Source organism: Pseudopipra pipra, chromosome 4 (genome assembly GCF_036250125.1).
Source record: "Pseudopipra pipra isolate bDixPip1 chromosome 4, bDixPip1.hap1, whole genome shotgun sequence".
Classification (NCBI taxonomy): domain Eukaryota; kingdom Metazoa; phylum Chordata; class Aves; order Passeriformes; family Pipridae; genus Pseudopipra; species Pseudopipra pipra.
The window spans coordinates 62648191-62666028 of record NC_087552.1 but is presented as its reverse complement, the minus strand read 5'-3'; the positions used below and the strand labels follow the sequence as shown (position 1 = coordinate 62666028).

General features: G+C 38.3%; 1 protein-coding gene across 1 annotated transcript; it reads left to right on the top strand.

Moving 5' to 3' along the window:
- The first annotated feature begins 389 nt into the window (after nt 1–389).
- OTOP1 (otopetrin 1) lies at nt 390–16652 on the top strand. The gene is made up of 6 exons (XM_064653237.1): nt 390–889; nt 7004–7140; nt 10054–10112; nt 11729–11859; nt 14419–15365; nt 15751–16652. The coding sequence occupies exons 1-6, from the start codon at nt 526–528 to the stop codon at nt 15919–15921; spliced, it is 1809 nt and encodes a 602-aa protein (XP_064509307.1). The 5' UTR covers nt 390–525; the 3' UTR covers nt 15922–16652.
- The last annotated feature ends 1186 nt before the right edge of the window (nt 16653–17838 follow it).

Sequence of the window (17838 nt, the reverse complement as noted above, 5' to 3'; positions counted from 1 at the left end):
ATCCCGTTGCCACCTCCATGCAAAGGAACTCCATCACCAGCTGTTGGCTGCAGAGCAGGTTCCATCCACCTGTCCTTGCTTTCTCCCAGCATCTTCCTTCCACACGTTGGCTGTTCCTCGGCTTTCCAATCACAGCTGCTAATGGTCAGGGGGTTTTGTACAACGTTTGCTGTCTTTCCCATCTCCCTGTCTAGGAAACGTGTTATACTGCACAGGTCTCTGTCAACACGGATGGAAGCTCCATATCCCTCACCAAAGCCATCTGGGCAGGGCTCACCTGCCCCTTCACGAGGGACACGACCGGCTGCCTCCGGACTAACCTTCTCCCTTACCCTGGTCTCGACATCAGCTGTTGTCTGAGTCTCAGGCAACACGGTCCCGCAAACACCTCAGCATCCTTTTTCCCCCCGGCGGCCTCCCTTCCCATCGGGGTCCTGGGGCTCGGCCCCGGCAAGGGACCCCCGGCGGTCCCCGCCCGCGGGCAGGCACGGCCAGGGCCACGGCCCCGCTCCGCCCCCGGCCGGGATGGGGGACGGGCCAGCCTCGGGGCTCCCGGGGGAAGCGCGGCCGCCTGCTTGCAGCACCTGGCCAGCGGCGTGGGAGATGGAGAAAGCCGCCGGTTTCCCCGCGGTGGGCGGCAGCTACCCGCAGAAAAACGCCGAGATCCTCAGCAGCCAGTATGGCATCAACCTCTTCCTGGCCGGGCTGCTGCTCACCTTCGCCTGGGCTGTGCACGCCGTGGGCATCAGCAAGAGCCACCTGCTCTCCTACCTCATCACGCTGATGCTCATCCAGCTGCTGTGGATGTTGTGGTACCTTTGCAGGAGCTGCACGCAGAGGAGGCTGATCCGGGACAAGGACACCCACGCCGGGGCCCGCTGGCTGAAGTGTAAGTACCGGCCGGCGACACAAAGGGTGGTACCGCACAAGAGACATCTGTGCCATCACCTGTGTCTGCTACCTCTTTGTTACCCTCTCCATCCCTACCAGGAGGCATCCTGCTATTCGTGAACTAAGCGCACATGCAGTGCACTCTAAAGTAAATATATGCATAAGCTGAACATACTCGGAGATTGTATGGGAAAGCTGTTTGCTAAACATCCTCACTTTCCAACCTACCGTTTACAGTGCTGAAAGCTCTGGTGCCTTTTTCCCTTAGCAGGCTCATTTGGCAACTCTTGAAAAATTAAATATAGGTACTGGAAGAGGCAATTTTTTGGTGACTTGCAGCTCTTTTGGATGAATTACCACCTTTTCCAGATGATATAATGCAACTTACTTAAGGGTAGTACCAGTCAGAAGGGTCCTCAAGTGCTCTCTATACCAATGTATATCAGAGATTCCCATTTATATGTGTACAGTGATGCTTTAGAAACATCTGGACTTAGGCAGAAAAGGACAAAATCCCTGACCAGATCAGTAGGTAGATCAGTATATAAAGCAGTTAAGCAAGGAATCTAAAACTAGCATTAGCTTGTAGGAAAAGTATACAAGTTTGCAACGATAGTGGTGGGATGTGATGGCCCTTATCTGCAGAGTCAGGTGTGTACTGGAGTGAGGATATAAAGGTATCTTGAGAGAAGGTATTTGGGGAGCACATTACAGAGTTGCTGTGACAGGAATGCTGTTTCTAGGTACCAAGAAAGAGAAACAACCTACATCAGTGCTGTGTGGAGCAACAGGCAAGCCCAGTTTTACCAACCTCCTCCTCTTTTCCAGTCTCAGCACTGTAAGCTGTAGATTGGAAAGTAAGTATTTTAAGTGGAATGCTGTAAGACAGCTTTTCCATAAAATATTTCCTACCTGCTAGCAATGAGACAACAGTTAATTATCACAGCAGCTAATAAAATATCTAAATTAAAATTCCAAGAACATCTAACACCTGATTATTTTGAAAAGTGAGGTTGTGCTGTGGAAGTGTAGTTTGTTCTCAATGTCGGTGCTTGTGTGTCTTTTATTTTCTTAGCAACTGCTAAAAATTGTGTATGAATTGCTCACAGAAAATCTTTTTTTTTTTTTTCGATGTCTAACATAAAGCCATGGTCTGTAGACTCTTTCTTGAAATGTATGGAGTTCACATACCAGCTGTGGAATTGTTCCTCTTGTTTATTTACTGTTTTTCAAGGCCATATTCATCTCTCAGGCATTTTTCATTTATTAGCTTATATGGCTTACTACGTTCTGAAATTCATTAATACAAGTCTTAACTTGATCCTAACTTGGACCAAGCTATGCTTTTGTTACTCAGAGGGTAGTTTTCCCCTCCTAAGTATGGAATAACTACAGCTTAACATGGGTAAGTACAGCAGGATCCCCTGCTCTTTTTCTTTTGGCACTGCATTCACAGCATTTTATTTGTCCTACAGGTTATAAGGAGTCACAGAAACTTAGAAATAAGATCCTGGATTGAACTACTAGGTTACCTTACCCATTTCTTTTACCAGCACAGGATGGCTCTTTGTACTGGCTTCTCAAGTGGTGCGGCTTCCATGACTTCTCTTGGATGTCTAGGCTGCAATTCATCAAATTTGCCCTTAGGGAATGACCTACACTTTCCTATTCTTAGGAGTTTCTTGTATTTACAATAAGTCTGTACAATTCCTTTATCCTCTGTTGGGAAAAGAAAACTTATTTGAGCTAAGGAAAAACTCAGGTGACAATTCTTTTGCCAAGATCCCCCTTGCCCTCCTCTTTATCAATGTTTTTGTCATAGAAATCTTTTAACTGAAAGACTAAAAGTCCAAAAAGAAAAGGGGGGATGGAGGGGACAGAGACATTTTCATCAAGTCTTTCCATGGAAAGCTTTCTGCAATTTTTTACTAGCTTTATCAGCTACTTTTGAAGAATATCTCCTTGCTGTCCTTGTGAGAGCAAATGTCCTTGTATTAAACAGTATAAAATGAGTATATTTTCATGAATCCTTTCAAATTGTGAATATCATTTTAGTAAAAGTGGTGGTAGCTGCCTACTTAGAGCATTTTGCTATGACAACTGTTGAAAAAGAACAATTTAACAAAATCCTCCTATAAGTGAGTCCTTGTACATATTTAACAATGCTAGAAGGACAGTTGGTCAGATTACAAGAATTGCTCACAGGAAGGTTTCCTTGAGCCTTTTTGCACCAAGGTATCAGTTGTGTGAATCCCAGAGCATGGTTGTCTTCCTGCTTGCATGGGCACCAAGAATCACTCCTGTAGTCTGAATGTGGAAAAAGTTTCCAGGAGAGCTTTATCTTTAATATGACACAGTTATCCTGACCCCAATAATCACAGAGAGTCTTAAGAAGCCCTTTCCTTGACTTATTACAAATGTTATTCTCCTAAGTACACTTTCCTATTAGGAAAAGCTCTCTGACCATTTTTTTTGAAGTTCAGCCAAGTGAGCCAGGGAGCTCAAAATTAAAATAAATTGGCTTCACAAATGGCTTTGTTTTATTACATTCTCCAGCAGCACAGCTTCTGTTTACAGCATTGACAATTGGTCAACTTGCAAAGCACTTGGCAGACTTCAGCTTATATGTTTTTACTGCTTGCATTGAATTGTCAGTTATTTGAACAGTATTTGAAATTGAGAGTGGTATTTTTGCAACTGTATCATTATGGCTTTTATTCTTCTTGATGATTGATAGAAAGAAACAAGCCAGCATTTAGCAATATTGAAAATCCTAATACTGGTCCCTTAAGACAGACAGGTTTCAATGAGTATTTTAAAAAAATTAAAGAAACAGTGCTCAATAGCAATCATTTCACATTTCTTAAACTTTCAAATGGAAATATCAAAACAGTGGAATTATCTTCCTTGCAATTACTGATATTCATTTAGCATTAGTACATAATACTGAAGTCTCCATCAGGAAAAATTAACACAGAAACCATTATCATACCACATGTATGGTCACGACTGTTGTGCTTTGATTTTTGACTAAGCAAACTAGTACAATCCTTCTCTTTCAAAGCCCATAAATAAATAAGCACGTTGGACACTTTGTATACACTTGTAGTGTGGCCACCTGAGTGATTGCAAGAAATATCTAGATACCATTTGAATAAATGAAATAATCTAACATTAAAAGAGTCATATAAAATCTTCTAATCCCTAGAGGACAATGGCAAAACTATTGATTTCAGTGGAAACAGGTTGAAGCCTACCAAATCTCTGATGGATATAAAAGAAATATAAAGAGTGATTTGAAGGCATAAACCAAAATACTCAATGTGAAAGAAACTTCGTGTGTTTTATTGTTGTTGTTGTTTCCCTCTCAGTGATCTGCTGGACACTGAGTTAAAGCTATTAAGACTGTACAGCTGAAATATAGACCTTGTGAAATGGAAGCAAGACAGAGTGGAACTACAGTACAGGTCATCTTTGTAAAAACAAGATGCATGTATGGTGCAGGAGACAGATCATTAATCTAAAATGTGTTTCCTTTTCACTTTTGTGAATTTAAACCTGAGCCTCTTGCCTTGCCTTTCCTTGCCTTTCCTTGCCTTCCCTTGCCTTGCCTTGCCTTGCCTTCCCTTCCCTCTTCACATTTTTTCTAGTTAACAGGTCCCTTGTGGTTCTATTCTGCTGAGCCACTCTCATGAATAATGGAAGCAAGGATGCAGAATTTTTTCTCACAAAACACATTTTCCACCCACTTTGGTTTGACATTACTACTTCACTGAAACAGATCCTTAGGGCTTAAATGTGCATCATAAATTCATTGGGAAATTACTCCTGTCGTGACTGGGGACTTAAATATCTTTCTAAAGTACTCTGTAAAGTCAACATATGCACAGCAATTCACTGTAGGGTTACTGATAATCTTTTGCTTCGGAAGATAGCATTTGTCTTCTTACTGAAACAATCATAACACACTTGAAGTCCCTCTAATTGTCATGTTCCAGACAAATAGGCTGTTTCCTGCATACTTTTTAAATAAACTATGAATCACAACATCAATCATAGAATAATTTAGGTAGGAAAGGACTTCTGAAAGTCGTCTAGTCTGAACACCTTGGTCAGAGCATGTCCAGTTACCTCAGGTAGGGTTATTTCAGAAGAATTAGCCATTCTAACTTATTTTAGAATTATTTACATTTTTTTTTGATAAGGAAGAAAATGTATCATTTGATCTCAAGAGTAGCATGGAATTTTGTGTATTGTGATGTCATGTACTTTCATACATAATGATAATGGCACATGCGGTCTTCATTCCTGTTACATGTGCTAGAATACAATTTAGCTGATGTAAGAAGCATAAATTAGGAAACTACATGGGGTTGTACACATGCATGAAGTGCAGAGCTGAGGTTCTAGATTTTGCAATATTAAAGCAAAAGTTTTTATCACTTGGTAGAAATTTCAATCAATCAGTAATTTGGCTTTTATTTTTTATAGAGAGATTGTAAAACAGAAACACGAAATCCTCTTGAAATTCACACCTGTGCAATTAAAAATGTTTTGGAAGTCTATTTTTGTTTAATTTTAAAGGATCAATGAAATAATGAACAAAATTACACTGTGCTTTTATAATTTCTACTTAATTTTATCGATGCGATTTTAAGAATAAAGACATGTCAGGGCTGACAGTGGGTCTGTTAGCTCTTTGGAAGAAGATTTTGACCTGGGAAAGTTATGGGTGTATCCTTGAGATAGGAGAGGTATGTACACAGCCCTGGCTGAAAGAAGACAGCTGTGGAGTGCTTAGGTTTGGTCCTGTGAGAACTCCAGCTTTGGCCTTGAGCTTTGCCAACAGTATTACTAACAAATAATAGCTAATTAAAAAATACAGTCATCTGCCTGCCTTCTGATGCTTGCTAACATGAGATAGAAAAAGACTTGTGGGAAAGAGTAAAGACTGGTACTTTGCTCGGTACTGGACTGTTCGTGCTTTTCTTCTTTACTTTTGACCGCCACAACAATAACAAAGATATTATTAATTAAATAAATAAATAATTTAGTAATACTTTTTTATTATCAGGAGTCAAGTGGAACATGTTGTGCTTATATGGAAATTAGGTTGTGGTCCTTTATAAAAGATAAATATTCATCAAAGTCAACACTAGTGATGTTATTTACATTACAAAGAAAGATTAAGATACTGATGGAGATATATATCATAAGGTCCATGGTAAATTTCTGTCTAGTCTTCATTAAAATAAGCCCAAATTAAATCCAGTGAAAGCTTGTTTGACTAAAAACCTAAAGAAAAAAAAAACGCAACCCCCCTGCCCCCCTCCTGAAAACAAATCAAAACCAAGTAAATGAAGGCTTTAGTTTGGTTCAGTAATCTTATTGCCAGTTGTTGCTTAGTCATACAGGTACAAATCCATAATAAAAAAAGGTATCAATAATTAAACAATGGGAAATGTATTTTAAAGTCCTTTAGGATACAAAATACATATTTAGAGAAATATATTAGGGCATTTTTGTGTGTGTGAAATATAGATACTGAAATTAAATCTTTAGTTCCTTCCTAGGAGAACAAACCATACAGCCCATTGTAGTTGTGGTCTCTCAGTTAAAGTGTAACCCCTGAGCCATGAGGAGGGCACACCAAGTGATTGTATTACTTCCCACTGTCGAGCTTTTGGGCTTGGAGACTGTAAGGTGATTGTTCAGCTCCCCAGAACTGTACAGTTTGCTGTGTGGCTGTCTAGAGCACTAATTCATGCCCTGTGTGGCAGCTGCACTTGAGAGGCTGACCCTGCTCAGAGCTGGGAGTCACCTGAACGGGGCTGAGTGTCTCCAGGTCCTGGCCAGTGCTACACTGGCCATGCAGGGTGTGTACTGTGATGTGCTTTCCGAATATACTGGGCAGAGGCTTTCACAAGTTAAAGGCACTTATTACATTGAGTCAATTAACTTCATGAACATCAATCTACTTTTATTCTACTAAACAAGAACACTGATATTGATTGACTTTTATTTCCCTAAACAGCTTTTAGTGTATTGTACAAATTGTCTCTAGACACTATAATTATACATTGACATTTTCTTGTATCTTTTTCATTTGTAGGTGGGATTACTTTGTTTGCAGTGATTACTTTAATTATGGACTCTTTTAAAATTGGATATTACATTGATTTTTCAAACTGTTTATCACCAACTGAAGGCATTTTTCCTGTTACACATGCTGTGCACACCATCTTACAGGTAAAAGTCACTGGTTGCACTTTTATATTACAACTTTATTCCTTCCCAAAAATATGTTTTATTTTGTTATCAGTGGATTTTACACTAATTTAATTTCTAAGCATATCACAGAATACTTTGGAGGACTAAATGCTTGTGCATGTATTAAGTATGTGTAAATTCAAGCTTTGCTTTGCAAACCTGGAATTGCTCAGCCATAAAATCATATGGATTTGAAAAAGGAGTAATCAAAAAACACTCTCCTATAGTTGAAGTTACATTGTATTTTAAATTAGAGTTACATATGTAATTTTCACAATTTTCAGGCTGAAATGAGTAGCTCAGCTAAAGACAATTCCCTTGATTCTGTTTGTAGGACTTGTCATACAAGTTCAATTCAGTCTGTCTCTCCTGATGTCCCATTGTGTTCAAGAGTGGAGCCTGATAAGTCAAAGGGACAAAACCCTTCCTAGCAGGTTCAAAAACACTTGCACAACTTTCCTATAACAAATGAACACAGATATTCCTTCTGGAAGCATTTTGTTATGCTTATCAGTGGCTGTACAGTAGCAAGCAGTCAGTGACTCCTGCAAAATATTCCAGCTGCTTGCTTGTTGTATGGCTTTGGCTTCATAGTGTGTGGTGACACTTCATAGCTGATTGTTTCTCATATTAATTCCTCTGAGCCCCTGTCAGCAGGTTTCTAGGAAAGAAGGAAAGAAAGAGCTACTCAACTGAGATTCTTAGTTATAGCCAGGTACTTGTATGCACTTTCCAAGATGATTTAGTCATTCAGAAAGAAAAGATTTTTCTAGCAGTTGTGGTTGCATGTAAATGAGCTTTTGAACAACCTACACTTTCCTGTTTTCTGTAACAAAAAAAAAAAAAAAAAGCATAGCCATACAAGTAGTAGCTCTGACCTCTACAATGTTTTTCTCTGGGGGGTGAAATCCTGATTTGGTTGAAATAATCTTAATTTCACATTCTTGTAATATGCACTCTCCAGGTCTTGCAACCTCTTTGCTTTACCTCTGAAAAACAAACCAATGAAATTAAGCCCCTTTGCCCTGCTGATCTGCATGCAGCATTCTCCCTTGCATCCAGTGACCCTGAGCTGACAAGGTTCCCAGTCACCATGAACTGGAGTGTGGAAGAAAAATGTGTGATGAACAAAAGGAACAAGAGTGCTAATTTAAATGTTACATCACCCAGTGTTGCTGAATTTATCATCTACAAAGCTTAAAATAATGAAAGCTTGAATGTTAGCCTGAGCAATCAAAGAAAAAGTTAAAAACTAATTTACCAGATAACTCTTACCTAAGACATATCTCAGGTCTTTGAAACAGAGGATGAAATTACAGCAGAGAATATCCCTAAAACACCTAAAAGCCAAAGGATTTGTTTTCTCCAGAATATGTGTCAGATTCTGTTGTGTTTTACTCTAAATGAGGCATCCTGATATATGCCATTAAATTAGTATATACTTACTGCACCTATGTATGAACTAACATGTACCTGCCCTTCCAAGACAGGCTGTGCATTGTCCTCTTTCACAGGCAGGAATCCCTTTGAGGAAATGAGTATTCTGTGAGCAAAAATGGGATTTTATGCTATCTCTTTACTGACTTTTCCTATTCCCTCCCGCTTTCTTGTGTCTGAACAGATCTTCAAAACTTACGGGTTTTTTTAAGTTTTGAAAAATGCTTTCAGATCTGCTGTCAGATTTTACTGCATCAATCCCAGAATGGGAACTTGAGTGTGGCATTAGAGACTAAGATAATTTCAATTTGATTTTAGTTGAAACCTGCATGAAATTTTGTACTCTGTACAAAACTGAGGTTTTACAGTGGCCACACCTCTTATTTATAAATGCTTCAATTAGAGGAATTAATGTTATTGCTGGGTAGCATAGGTGAGCCATAGAGAACTGCATTTGCCTAGCTTTTTACAAAATTAGACATTAAATGCTTCAGACAACAGCAGCTATGAAGGCACCCTACATTTATGGAAACTGTGGTAAAATGGACTTCCAGTTACTCCAATTGCTGAAGAAGAACTTAAAATTCTTTTTACTTTTCAGGCCATTACTGAAACACTAAACTAGGCAGGTTTCTAAGAGAAATCTTTGGACTCTTTCTCTCCTGATAGTTCACCTACTGTTGAGTTCAGTATTCTAGGAACTACTGAGAGTAAACAGGACTCCCAGCTTCACCCTAACATCCCTGAGGAATATTGGTATAGTTCTCCTTGAACCTGTCAGCACTTGGAACCAGTTTTGTATCAGCAGCAATCTCTTTCTGAGGTCTCCATTATGTTCCCACAAACAAAGAGTCTTAATTTTATTCCTCTTTTACCTTGACTTGCTAACTCGTTGTTATCTCTCTCTTTTATTCTCCAGTTGAGTTTTCTGCACTATCATTGAGTACAACTGCTGTGTTCTTAATGGAGTTGTCTCTGAGGCTGATAGCACAAGCTTTTCTCTTGCTTCCTGAGAGTCTGCTGTTTTATTAGTCAAGTCTGGCATCCTTTCACCTATCTCTGTCCCTCCATTGAGTTTAATATATTTAGTAAATTATTCAAACTTAGCATGACCATGCCCTACAGTAATCATACTGCAATCCGCAGCTGGTAGCTTTATTTCCTTTGTCATTGAAATAAAAGTCTCTTCAGATACAGAAGCAAAATATGTTTTTATGAGTGATACTGAGACTTTCTACTGTTAAGCCACTGATTTTGTGTACAAGAAACTTCAGGTTCTGGGAGAACATCACAGGAAATCATGAGCTCTTTCACATGCACGGAGATGGAGCTGCATCGGTTTAAATCACCAGAGATTTTAATTACCAATGTTTCTGTCTATAGATGCACTTTCCTTTCTCAATGTCACACATGCTCATTAGTGTAATAATATTTCTCTGTATTCCTTTCATTTAGGTTTACTTTCTGTGGTGTCATGCGAAGGATGTTATCCAGTCTTTCAAAACACTTGAAAGGTAAAGTGTACCTGATCTTCATCTGGCATGTTAATAGGTGTAGGTCTGTACAGGGCTTTTAACACCTACATTTTTACTGTATTAGAGACAGTGAAAATATACAGAGGTTGATTATCTTCTTGATTGTGTTACATAGAAGAAATAGAATAGTTAAATAGAAAGTAAGTCCATTTACCCTTATTTAAACTGTACTTATATTTTTTAATATACAATAGTCACAGAATAGATGTATTTTTCTCATGAGAGATGGAAATGGCAATGTATGATACCACAGTGTCATTTACTTTTTTTAAAGGAAGGATCACTTATGTGTTTTAGGACTATGGACTATATTAAGTTTTATTTATTTAGCTACTGAAAGGGAATCTGCATCAGCAACCTGTAGTCAGTGCAATGTGTCTGAGGTATTTTATATTGATTTTTATGGAAAGCACCTTTTTATAACTAGATCTTAGACACATAGAACAGGTCGGGTTGGAAGGAACCTTTAAAGGTCATCTAGTCCAACCACCCTGCAGGAAGCAGGGACATCTTCAACTAGATCAGGTTTCTCAGAGCTCTGTGCAACCTGGCTTTGAATGTTTCCAGGGATGGGGCATCTACCACCTCTCTGGGCAACTTGTTCCAGGGTTGCACCTGAATCTACCCTGGCTTAGTTTAAAATCCCTTGTCCCTGCTAAAAAGTCTGTCCTCATCTTTCACATAAGCCCCTTTTAGGTACTGTTATGAGGAGAAGTTATCACAGAAGGCTTTGCAGTGTCAGCTGGTGATATCAGCTCTGTTTATAAGTAGTTTTTAAAAATACCTAACTACAAGTTCAGCACTGAGAACAGTGCAGTAAGAAAACTGTTTCTTGGTGAAGGAACATGAAGAGCTTCAGGTACAGGAGGATGCCTGGCAGAATGGTAGGTGAAAGGATTGTGCCTGAGAAAGAGATACTATGATCTTCTACAAAGAAAGGGAGTGCTTGACAATAGAAAACCATTATTGTCTGGATTTTATTAGGAAGTTCAGAACCATAAATGCACTTCTTTCCCCAATGCCATTCTGTTTCACCAAGTCTGAAATGGTCTCCTGTCAGAGACCATGAGTCTCAAAAATGCATGGAGACCTACCCTCATTGTACCAGTACTTTGAATGGAATAAAGCCCTCTCTTAGCTTCATCTCTCTCCAGGAGACAAAAAGGCATGAACTAGAAGTTAGAGAAGGCAGCAGTCGCTGCAAAGACAGACCAGATACAGTGAATATGAAGGAGCACAGCAGAAGGCTGTGAAATATAGTTTGCAAAACAATTAATCCTGTTCAAACTGTTCAATCACTGTCATTAACATGAAGCTTGTTCAGCCCAATGAGAGAGCATAACAAATAATAGCAGCATCCTATTAGTAGTTTAATACATTAAGCCAATGCATTTCTGTAAAATTTTGCAGGTCTAATATTCAGAGTGCTCCACTGCAGAACATCTTTAGAGATTGGTGATGATTGTTTCTTTTTCCCCTGCACCAACAAATAAATAGTGCCATGTAGCTTGTCTACAGAAAGTTAATTCATTTCATCTAAAATATATGGAGATACAGTTTGTGCAGATTCCTTCAGTAATTACTTTATTTTGTAGGTTTGGGGTTATCCATTCTGTGTTCACAAATTTGCTCCTGTGGACAAACGGAGTCTTAGCAGAGTCAAAACATCAATTGAATGAACATAAGGAAAGACTAATCACGCTTGGTTTTGGGAACATAACTATAGGTAAGTGAAAGGGTTGGTACATTTTGGAATTCCTGCTCTAGCACACTCATACAAAATACTGTGTCACTGTAGGTTGGAGCTGGGTCATTTATGGTTATGTCAGCATAGTCATTCTGAAGCAAATGGTAGTCAGTATGTAGTAAGTTCAGATCATAACTAAAATGTTATATGATCATTAGCATATATGTGATAAAGACTGTTGTTTTCTTCTAAATTCCAAACATACAGATTTTTGAAAACATTTCTTTTCAGGAACAACATCAATGAAGAACCCGCTTATTAGTAAATCACAGAAGTAAATTGAACACAGCGGCTTTAAAATGAGACTTTACTAAGTTATTCAGAGAAAAACAAGCATGGATAACCTTCCCAGAAGAGTGGTTGCATGTGGTCTGTGGTCCTATGGGGTTCAGTGGGGTGGCTCAGAGGAACAGGAGTTATCCATAAGTGCTGCTTTACAAGACAAGGATTTTGCTCTGGGTGTTCTTTTTTTATAATGAATCCATTTTCTCTATTGGTAAGATGGTGCAAGTTGTAGTCAGCAAATATTTAGTATAAGGAAGATATAAAGAAAAAAATCTTCATTATGAGTCTGGTAAGGCACTGGCACACGTTGCTTAGAGAAGTTATGGATGCTCCATCCCTGGAAGTGTTCAAGGCCAGGTTGAATGGAGCCCTGAGCAACCTGGTCTAGTGGAAGGTGTCCCTGCCCATGGCAAGAAGTTGAAACTAGATGACCTTGAAGGTCCCTTGCAACCTGGGCCATTCTATGATTCTGTTATAACCTCTGGGGATACTTTCTGCTTTCAAACTGCAGTGAAGCATGGGGAAATTAGGAGTGCTTAACTTTAAGAGGAAATAAAAGTTCTCAGTAGCTATAAGCAATTTTCTTCCCCTGAAAATTTATCAGTGCAGATGATAAATTTTGATTGTGTTCACAAAGGAAAAGACAGATAGTTTTTAAAAGCGAGAATGTATGTTTTTCTACCCAAAGAACTCAATGGTACTTGTATACAAAAACTCCTGATTTTGCCTCTATAAAGACAAATCCTGATCTAATTTCTTTTTGGCCTATTTATAATTTTTATATATTGAAAAATTTTAGGCATTTTTAATAATTCCTACCGAAGTTCACATATAAGTGAAAACAACTTTAAAATCTATAAAATATTATTTCACTATAATTGTGTCTAAAATTATGACCACCATTTACATCTGGTGGCAATTATTGCCCTTTATATGTATCCATGGAAACTATCAAGTTTCCATTAATAGTCAGGTAGCTGAATTGATAGTCCAGAGATTTTGTAATCATGGAGCATTGGTAGACAACAGGCAAATCAGAAGTTGATGGCTTTTCTTGATATCTTTACTTGTTAAATGAAAGTAGTTTCCTTATATTTTTCCCCATTATTCTGCTGCCAGAATTTTTATACAACGTGAAGAGTTAGAAATAGCATCTGAAAAATGGGGAGTGAAATAGTGATCCACAATACAAGATTGGCATTAATATACAATCCACTGCAAAAGCAATTTTTTCCACCTCTTAGCAGTGTGTATTTGAGACAAAACAATACCAACTTTCTCCTCTTCTCTTCTGTCTTGAAATTGCAGAAAACAAAAAAAAAATTGTCAGGCACAGGTCTAAAATCCACACCTAAAAATGTGCTCTTAAGCATGTGCTCTTAAGCATGTAAATTTATAAATTTATATATTTATAAATAAATACATTGGAAATAGGTGTCTTTTTTTCCCACCACCGTGGAAATTTCTGATTTCTGACATTATTTGCTTAGGTTATATACGTACATTAAATATATTTATTTTACAAATATGAGCAGTTGTTTGTTGAGATGCCTTACTGGTTTACGTTGCAGGTAACTCATAGCAGAGATATAATGATTTCATAAGTTCCTCTCAAAAGGAGAAGATTGATTTTTGGTGGTGGGTTTTTTGTAGTTTTGTTTATTTGTTTTCATTTTGTTTTGTTTGGTTTGGTTTTTCCTTTAAAACTATTCTGGGACATTGAGTCAAAGTATCTGTGGTTTATTTTACCTCTTTCTTAAACATAAATGACTTTTTAATAAAGTGGTTTTGCTATTGGACACTACACTAGTGTAAATAACTGATAAAAATGAGAGTATAACTGAGCCCTTTCCTTGTTAAGCTTCTTCTTGATCTGATCAACAATCCCTGAACTTCTATAAAATCGTCTCTGTTGAAGGGCTGAGGACTCAAAGCCCTTGGCATCTGGATTTTCATGTTATAGAAAAAGTAATTTTAACAAGAACCTGATGAAGTTTTGTACACTTTGGTGCAATATTTGTTCACTGCGTGATTATTGCTCAGTGAGTGAGCAGCGAAGTTGGAGATCATATTCTAGTGAAGCAGCAAAAGCTTTGCTGGGTTAATACTGAAGTCTTTTCTTATGTGGGTAGCTGGGTGTTTTTTGACTGAAATCTTATCTTTTGTGTTTTATTATTAAATTTATGTTTTATTTATTCACTTTAAACAAGAAATCTTTATAATGCAAATAACTAATCTCTCTTTCTCCTTTAGTTCTAGATGATCATGCACCTCAATGCAACTGCACAACAACAACTCTCTGCTCTATATTTTCTCAAGGAATATATTACCTATATCCCTTTAATATAGAGTACCACATCCTGGCATCCACAATGCTCTATGTCCTGTGGAAGAACGTTGGCCGCAAAGTTGAGCACCACCAGCAAAACAAAACTCGATTCAAATTCCACGGCATAACTGTCGGAATGATTTTCGGACTAATCGTGTTAACCAGCACAATAGCCATAGTTGTTGTGTATTTGATTCAGATTGGAGGTTCAAAAATCAAAAGCGAGTTAGCACTCACTATGTTTTACTTGCACGCTATCTTTGTGCTGGCTCTCATGTGTACAGCTGGAATTGTCGCCCTTCTCATCTACAGACTGGAAGATAGATCGCTGGATAATTCAAAGAATCCTGCTCGAAAACTTGATGCAGAACTGCTGGTGGGCACAGCTGCAGGGTCCTGGCTGCTCTCCTGGGGGTCCATCCTCGCCATTATCTGTGCCCAAGCTCATCCAAAATACACCTGGTATAACCTGCCCTACTCTGTTCTGGTTATCATTGAGAAATATATTCAGAATCTCTTTATCATTGAATCCATACACCGTGAGCAGGAAAAGGTTAATGATGACATTAAAACTCTCCGAATAGTGACTATATCTCGGGGGAGCACTTTGTCCCTTACCCCCTTGTACAAAGAGATTTACAATGGCAGAGCCACTCGTGACACTGGGGAGGTGCCCTGTCTGTTTAAGGGCAGTATCTGTGGGAGAGATAACGATGGTGCTGGTGTTGCCAAAGAAGAAACGAGTCAGGACAATACTTCAGTCATGCATTCGGCCTCAGATTTCTCATTTTACAGTAGAAACTCAGTTACTAACAACAAGAGGAGAATTCTGAAGAACATTGCTGCATTTTTATTCCTTTGCAACCTTTCGGTAAGACATTTTGAACATAATTCATAAGTTAATATCCAAAAGCTTCCCAGCCCTTCAAGTCTGATAAGTATATTAAAATTACATGGACCTATAGTTTGTAGGAAATACATTTTACTTTTTCTGGAAGAAGTGAATATGCCTTTGGGGGGACAAAGGTTATTTAAACGTGGAATATGGGAGCCTAGGCTCATTTCAGTCACAGTCTAAAAACTTCAGCAGCAGTGGAAGCTGGAACCCTCTTCCACCAGTGTGCTCCGGTAGCAACAGGGAGTGTTTTCTTAGGGATTTCTGCAACCAATTTGCAGTACGGTGGAGTCACAGTCATTAAGGGCTATTGACTTGTGTTGCTGGTGATTAATATTGGCCTTGCGTTCTTTCCCTGCAGCTGTGGATACCCCCGGCATTCGGGTGCCGCCCGGAATATGACAATGGACTGGAAGAAATAGTTTTTGGCTTTGAACCCTGGATAATTGTTGTGAACCTTGCGATGCCTTTTTCCATTTTCTATCGGATGCATTCAGCTGCCTCGCTCTTTGAGGTCAATTGTAAAACATAGATCATACACGGTCCCTCAGTGAACAATTGATTGAATAATTAATTAAATAAATAACAGTTGAAGGAGTGGATGAATGAATGAAAGAATGTAGCAGCTGCTCAATAAATAGAAGATTCAATATTTTCTTTAAAAGAAGGGACCATAGCTAATAGCATGTAATTGTTTTTATTTTTCTTCCACATATTTTGTTATATGTGTGGTGTTATTGTATAGGTACACTTTTCAGAATCATATTAGTGTTAATATGATTAACACTACATAATAAAGTTAATTCGATCTCATTAATCTTTGTTTTAGTCATCTGGGATTTGTCTTCTGTATGATTTGTATAGCTTTGTTTTCATTCATTGTGACTTGTAAAAGGGATTTACAAAAAGTTCTGTATGATTTAGGAGGGAAAATCCCAGGAAGAGCTGAACTGAATGATGCTCCTGAATCACAGAGATACTAGAAAAACTCCAGTTCTTAATTCCTAAGGTTTTTTTAATAGTAAAATCCGAAAACATTTACTATGTAATTGGGATGTGGGAATTAATTTAGACTTCATGAATAGTGATAAAAATCAATATATTATTATTATTATTTCCTTAACTACATAGCAAGAAATCCAGGTAAGTAACATGTATGATTAGGTATCATGCTGTATATAACTTTTTCTGATAAAATATATTTCTATTAATTGTATTTACTATATGACATAACTGACAAATAAAGTTAATCTTTTTACTTAATTCTTTATTCAAATATTCTTGAAAGAGATAAAACTAGTCATAAAGCTTATGTTCAGGTATATGTGTTCCAGTGCCAGAATGGTGTATATTCTCTGTACAATTTTTTATGAGTTGCTAATTTCTTTGTAGATCAGTCTCCTGGTCAGAAGATAACCACATATCTACAAACAGGATGCTGTAAAGCAAAGCTGAAGCCTCTAGAAATCTGGAGGGCCTTTGGGTGAGGGGTTTATAAGCATGGTTTAAAAGATGTTAGAAAATAATTTCAAATCCCTGTGATATTTAGTTGATTGAATTCTCACAGAAAGCAGTGAAAAGTTAGGTGCCTGAATATTCTTAGAATTTACACCTGTAAAATTGAAAGACTGGAACAATAACCAGAATAGTAAAAGGGAGTGACAGATAATCTAGTCCTGAATCTGATGGATCAAGGGCTGAAAAATTTCTGCTCCTGGTTCCTGAAAAGACAGTTATACAGTTGTCACCGCCATCTGCCTGGGAGCAGGCATATTTCTGTGTGGGAGAGATCTGCTTCTGAGCAAGATTTCAGCTGTCATGTCTGCTCTCATGCATCAGAACAAAAATGCTGGCTTTGTACCACTAGATGGCAAACACAGACCATTCGATAAATTACCTGATTGCTTCCAGGAGTTGCTTCACATCATAATCAATCTTCAGTTCTGTTCTGTGGTACGCACAGACATAACTTGCTTAAGAATTTTTGCTACCTTCTTTACCTGTTGCAAAACCCAGATCAAGTAAAGCAACTTCTGTCTGAAGTCTCAGGTGAAGTCTGAATTATATGAAGCATCAGGAAACTGAGCATGAGAACTCATATCTCCCTGTAAAGCAATTTCAGTTGTTTGATTTTAAGCGGTTTTTGAAAGAGTCATGATCTAATCACACCACTGTAATCCCTGCCTGTCCCTATGGCTGCTTGTCATGCTCTTTTATAACATCTCTGTTAGTTCTTACATTCATTCTAGACAGTAACATTTTCTTTCCCATTGAACACAGTAGCTTGATCTCACCTACTTCCATGCAAATATCAGCTCTAACCACTCAGTTGTCTCCCAGACTGATTCTGTTTTGAGAAGAGTAAATAGGACCATCCAGATAATCAAATAAAGCTTCAACCTTCCTTCCAAATCAACTCCTGGACAAAGTCTCCAGCTAATTCTGGTAT

Coding starts and splice junctions, on each gene's coding strand:
- OTOP1 (XM_064653237.1), top strand. CDS start 526: ATGGGGGACGGGCCAGCCTCGGGGCTCCCGGGGGAAGCGCGGCCGCCT. Junction 890..7,003: donor CGGGGCCCGCTGGCTGAAGT/GTAAGTACCGGC, acceptor TTTCATTTGTAG/GTGGGATTACTTTGTTTGCA. Junction 10,113..11,728: donor TCTTTCAAAACACTTGAAAG/GTAAAGTGTACC, acceptor TTTATTTTGTAG/GTTTGGGGTTATCCATTCTG.